Source organism: Oncorhynchus kisutch, unplaced genomic scaffold, assembly GCF_002021735.2.
Source record: "Oncorhynchus kisutch isolate 150728-3 unplaced genomic scaffold, Okis_V2 Okis02a-Okis13b_hom, whole genome shotgun sequence".
Classification (NCBI taxonomy): domain Eukaryota; kingdom Metazoa; phylum Chordata; class Actinopteri; order Salmoniformes; family Salmonidae; genus Oncorhynchus; species Oncorhynchus kisutch.
Window position 1 is genome coordinate 10,631,189 of NW_022261979.1, and position 6,380 is coordinate 10,637,568.

The 6,380-nt window shown below is 42.4% G+C and overlaps 2 protein-coding genes across 6 annotated transcripts in view; one reads left to right on the forward strand and one right to left on the reverse strand.

Moving 5' to 3' along the window:
• Nucleotides 1–21: 21 nt before the first annotated feature.
• Nucleotides 22–4,169, forward strand: LOC116359341 (transmembrane protein 42-like). 2 transcript variants are annotated; one of them, XM_031812266.1, is made up of 3 exons: nt 22–293; nt 436–1,122; nt 1,697–4,169. In XM_031812266.1, exons 1-3 carry the CDS (start codon nt 114–116, stop codon nt 1,829–1,831), a joined length of 1,002 nt encoding a protein of 333 aa, XP_031668126.1. In that variant the 5' UTR covers nt 22–113; the 3' UTR covers nt 1,832–4,169. The 2 variants fall into 2 exon arrangements, with proteins under 2 accessions (XP_031668126.1, XP_031668127.1); XM_031812267.1 differs by having other exon boundaries at nt 976–1,122.
• Nucleotides 4,170–5,153: 984 nt separating this feature from the next.
• The window catches only part of LOC109885866 (palmitoyltransferase ZDHHC3), a 31,096-nt gene continuing 29,869 nt past the window's right edge, over nt 5,154–6,380 (reverse strand). For 3 of the 4 annotated variants that reach the window (XM_031811930.1, XM_031811929.1, XM_031811928.1), the window contains exon 9: nt 5,154–6,380. This exon is cut by the window's right edge and continues 1,597 nt beyond it. The gene's annotated coding sequence lies outside the window, so the exon portion shown is untranslated. The other variant, XR_004206633.1, reaches the window with a different exon arrangement.

Consider the following 6,380-nt stretch of genomic DNA (forward strand, 5'->3'; position numbering starts at 1 on the left):
GAAGGTCATATGATCCCAGAGGTGAGTCTGATTGGTTGAACCGAGTGAAGCATTTCAGACAAGGAAGTAGTCAAATATGTGACAGTACAGTCTAGTTTAGATGCTAAATAAACATGATTTCAGGTGCGTTTTATGCATTATTAGCGGGCTTTCTTGGAGCCGTCGCTTCCTCGTCAGCCAAGCTATCTCTGGGCTCAGATTACCTCAAAGGGATGTGTGAAACAGGGCTGAAAACCTGGTCTCAGGATGGAGACTACAGGATTATTCAGGAGGAAACATCACCCTGCGAATGGGTGAGAGTGTATCTATATGAATGTATTATTTTCTAAGTGTGTGTGTGTGTCAGATGGAGACTGAGAGAAAGAATGTGTGTGTGAGAGAGAGAGAGAGATACCATTCTACCAGAGACCACTAACAAATCCTATTGTATTCCAGCTCCACATCCCTCTGGAGCTGCTATTCACCAGTAATGCTGTGATGTGGTGTTTGTTCCAGCTCCACATCCCTCTGGAGCTGCTATTCACCAGTAATGCTGTGATGTGGTGTTTGTTCCAGCTCCACATCCCTCTGGAGCTGCTATTCACCAGTAATGCTGTGATGTGGTGTTTGTTTCAGCTCCACATCCCTCTGGAGCTGCTATTCACCAGTAATGCTGTGATGTGGTGTTTGTTTCAGCTCCACATCCCTCTGGAGCTGCTATTCACCAGTAATGCTGTGATGTGGTGTTTGTTCCAGCTCCACATCCCTCTGGAGCTGCTATTCACCAGTAATGCTGTGATGTGGTGTTTGTTTCAGCTCCACATCCCTCTGGAGCTGCTATTCACCAGTAATGCTGTGATGTGGTGTTTGTTCCAGCTCCACATCCCTCTGGAGCTGCTATTCACCAGTAATGCTGTGATGTGGTGTTTGTTTCAGCTCCACATCCCTCTGGAGCTGCTATTCACCAGTAATGCTGTGATGTGGTGTTTGTTTCAGCTCCACATCCCTCTGAGGTTGCTGTGTGGAGGACTGCTATTCACCAGTAATGCTGTGATGTGGACCTTCTTCTCCAAGGCTCTGAGACACTCCTCCTCCTCGGCCCGGGCCACGGTCACCACCACCGCATCCAACTTTGTATCCTCTGTGAGTAGAGCAACTGGTTGATATCCATCACGGCATGTTTTCATAAAATGTCTGAGTAGGAGTGTTGACGATAGGATCAATTTCACCTTTTAGATCATAATGGTTAAGTCGGGTGGACCTGATCCTAGATCGGCACTCCTCCTCCTGTGACACTATGAATACGACCCCAGATCTCAGCACTCCTCCTCCTGAGACACTATGAATACGACCCCAGATCTCAGCACTCCTCCTCCTGTGACACTATGAATACGACCCCAGATCTCAGTACTCCTCCTCCTGAGACACTATGAATACGACCCCAGATCTCAGCACTCCTCCTCCTGTGACACTATGAATACGACCCCAGATCTCAGTACTCCTCCTCCTGAGACACTATGAATACGACCCCAGATCTCAGCTATCCAATTTATATGAACACAGTACAGTAGGCCTTTGGCACTATAGAACATTGACCATAAGACCATAGCGGAACAACATTATTGGAGCAATGACATCTGTGAGTCACTGTATGGACACAGGTATTATAGGCTATTTATGTTGCCAATCCCACTTACATAGTCTGTACTGTCTTTAGGCATTCCTTGGGAAGCTGATCTTTGGCGAGATCCACGCAGCACTGTGGTGGGTGGGCATCTCTCTAACGCTGTCAGGTTTACTGGTGCTGCACGGATCAACTTCTGAACCAGCAGAGGCCAAGAAGGAAGAGTGAAGGACTGTCCACATGTGGAATAAGAAGTGGAATAACAATACCACTGTATCAATCACCCCACTGGACCGCCTCGCCGTTCCACAAACGCTTTCTGACTCAAATAATCTGGATCTCACGAGAACCATGTTCTATTACCACGAAGGGCTTTGATGTTACATCTGACTACATGGATTCTAACATGTTACATGGATTCTAACATGTTACATGGATTCTAACATGTTACATCTGACTGTACATGGATTCTAACATGTTACATCTGACTGTACATGGATTCTAACATGTTACATCTGACTGTACATGGATTCTAACATGTTACATCTGACTGTACATGGATTCTAACATGTTACATCTGACTGTACATGGATTCTAACATGTTACATCTGACTGTACATGGATTCTAACGTGTTACATCTGACTGTACATGGATTCTAACGTGTTACATCTGACTGTACATGGATTCTAACGTGTTACATCTGACTACATGGATTCTAACGTGTTACATCTGACTGTACATGGATTCTAACGTGTTACATCTGACTGTACATGGATTCTAACGTGTTACATCTGACTGTACATGGATTCTAACGTGTTACATCTGACTGTACATGGATTCTAACGTGTTACATCTGACTGTACATGGATTCTAACGTGTTACATCTGACTGTACATGGATTCTAACGTGTTACATCTGACTGTACATGGATTCTAACATGTTACATCTGACTGTTCATGGATTCTAACATGTTACATCTGACTGTTCATGGATTCTAACATGTTACATCTGACTACATGGATTCTAACATGTTACATCTGACTGTACATGGATTCTAACATGTTACATCTGACTGTACATGGATTCTAACATGTTACATCTGACTGTACATGGATTCTAACATGTTACATCTGACTGTACATGGATTCTAACATGTTACATCTGACTGTACATGGATTCTAACATGTTACATCTGACTGTACATGGATTCTAACATGTTACATCTGACTGTACATGGATTCTAACATGTTACATCTGACTACATGGATTCTAACATGTTACATCTGACTGTACATGGATTCTAACATGTTACATCTGACTGTACATGGATTCTAACATGTTACATCTGACTGTACATGGATTCTAACATGTTACATCTGACTGTACATGGATTCTAACATGTTACATCTGACTGTACATGGATTCTAACATGTTACATCTGACTGTACATGGATTCTAACATGTTACATCTGACTGTACATGGATTCTAACATGTTACATCTGACTGTTCATGGATTCTAACATGTTACATCTGACTACATGGATTCTAACATGTTACATCTGACTGTACATGGATTCTAACATGTTACATCTGACTGTACATGGATTCTAACATGTTACATCTGACTGTACATGGATTCTAACATGTTACATCTGACTGTACATGGATTCTAACATGTTACATCTGACTGTACATGGATTCTAACATGTTACATCTGACTGTACATGGATTCTAACATGTTACATCTGACTGTACATGGATTCTAACATGTTACATCTGACTGTACATGGATTCTAACATGTTACATCTGACTACATGGATTCTAACATGTTACATCTGACTGTACATGGATTCTAACATGTTACATCTGACTGTACATGGATTCTAACATGTTACATCTGACTGTACATGGATTCTAACATGTTACATCTGACTGTACATGGATTCTAACATGTTACATCTGACTGTACATGGATTCTAACATGTTACATCTGACTGTACATGGATTCTAACATGTTACATCTGACTGTACATGGATTCTAACATGTTACATCTGACTGTACATGGATTCTAACATGTTACATCTGACTGTACATGGATTCTAACATGTTACAATCTGACTGTACATGGATTCTAACATGTTACATCTGACTGTACATGGATTCTAACATGTTACATCTGACTGTACATGGATTCTAACATGTTACATCTGACTGTACATGGATTCTAACATGTTACATCTGACTACATGGATTCTAACATGTTACATCTGACTGTACATGGATTCTAACATGTTACATCTGACTGTACATGGATTCTAACATGTTACAGCCGACATGTTTCTACTCTGTCTTACCGTCTCTGGGTATGATATGACCAAGGTCTGCACTCCATACACAAACATGATCAGGCTTTTCTACACATTATTATGTAAACAAATACTTTCTTAATAGTACCGTTGATATGTATATTTTGGACAATATTGTAATGACCTGTAAGACAAAATGGGTATCAATTTATTGAAATTAGAGTTTTGTAAATAAACCTTTCCACTTAATCTCTGACATGTTCTTTATTCTGTAGTAAAACTAACATCAGAACCAATCAATACATGGATAAAGTCAGAGATCATTGACAAATTCCCTTTAAGTCAAAGGTTAAAGTAAACAGTGGTCCCATGATATGGAGCATTGGTTTGACTGTAGAAGTACCCATAGTATTGATATGGAGCATTGGTTTGACTGTAGAAGTACCCATCATAGTATTGATATGGAGCATTGGTTTGACTGTAGAAGTACCCATCATAGTATTGATATGGAGCATTGGTTTGACTGTAGAAGTACCCATCATAGTATTGATATGGAGCATTGGTTTGACTGTAGAAGTACCCGTCATAGTATTGATATGGAGCATTGGTTTGACTGTAGAAAGTACCCATAGTATTGATATGGAGCATTGGTTTGACTGTAGAAGTACCCGTCATAGTATTGATATGGAGCATTGGTTTGACTGTAGAAGTACCCGTCATAGTATTGATATGGAGCATTGGTTTGACTGTAGAAGTACCCATCATAGTATTGATATGGAGCATTGGTTTGACTGTAGAAGTACCCATCATAGTATTGATATGGAGCATTGGTTTGACTGTAGAAGTACCCATCATATTATTGATATGGAGCATTGGTTTGACTGTAGAAGTACCCATCATAGTATTGATATGGAGCATTGGTTTGACTGTAGAAGCACCCCCCACTACTATCACATCACCCCCCCCCCCCTCCTCCCCCACTATCACCCCCCCCCCCCCTCCTCCCCCACTATCACCCCCCCCACTATCACTTAACCCCCCCCCCTCCCACTACTATCACCTAACCCCCCTCCCCTACACCATAACCTTACCCCCCCCACTACTATCACCCCCCCACTATCACCTTACACCCCCCAACTAACACTCATTCAATAAAATAGTGTTCTCTCTACATTTCCCAGATGAAGACATTGATAATTAATTTATGCATTGTATGTTATTGAACATTAGTAATCACATGTTTAGATAAGGCCCTTTAATTAACACACGCGTAAAGGTCATGTAATTCTCTGACATGATAATACAGATAGAACAAGTTTAAAAACTGTTACCACCTCATTTGCATACCATGCAGAACAAGGCCAGTAACCGCTACCACCTCATTTGCATACCATGCAGAACAGGGTCAGTAACTGTTACCACCTCATTTGCATACCATGCAGAACAAGGCCAGTAACCGCTACCACCTCATTTGCATACCATGCAGAACAAGGCCAGTAACTGTTACCACCTCATTTTCATACCATGCAGAACAAGGCCAGTAACCGCTACCACCTCATTTGCATACCATGCAGAACAAGGCCAGTAACCGCTACCACCTCATTTGCATACCATGCAGAACAAGGCCAGTAACTGTTACCACCTCATTTGCATACCATGCAGAACAAGGCCAGTAACCGCTACCACCTCATTTGCATACCATGCAGAACAAGGCCAGTAACTGTTACCACCTCATTTGCATACCATGCAGAACAAGGCCAGTAACCGCTACCACCTCATTTGCATACCATGCAGAACAAGGCCAGTAACTGCTACCACCTCATTTGCATACCATGCAGAACAAGGCCAGTAACTGCTACCACCTCATTTGCATACCATGCTGAACAAGGCCAGTAACCGCTACCACCTCATTTGCATACCATGCAGAACAAGGCCAGTAACTGCTACCACCTCATTTGCATACCATGCAGAACAAGGCCAGTAACCGCTACCACCTCATTTGCATACCATGCAGAACAAGGCCAGTAACCGCTACCACCTCATTTGCATACCATGCAGAACAAGGCCAGTAACCGCTACCACCTCATTTGCATACCATGCAGAACAAGGCCAGTAACCGCTACCACCTCATTTGCATACCATGCAGAACAGGCCAGTAACCGCTACCACCTCATTTGCATACCATGCAGAACAAGGCCAGTAACCGCTACCACCTCATTTGCATACCATGCAGAACAGGGCCAGTAACTGCTACCACCTCATTTGCATACCATGCAGAACAAGGCCAGTAACTGCTACCACCTCATTTGCATACCATGCAGAACAAGGCCAGTAACTGTTACCACCTCATTTGCATACCATGCAGAACAAGGCCAGTAACTGTCACCACCTCATTTGCATACCATGCAGAACAAGGCCAGTAACTGTCACCACCTCATTTGCATACCATGCAGAACAAGGCCAGTAA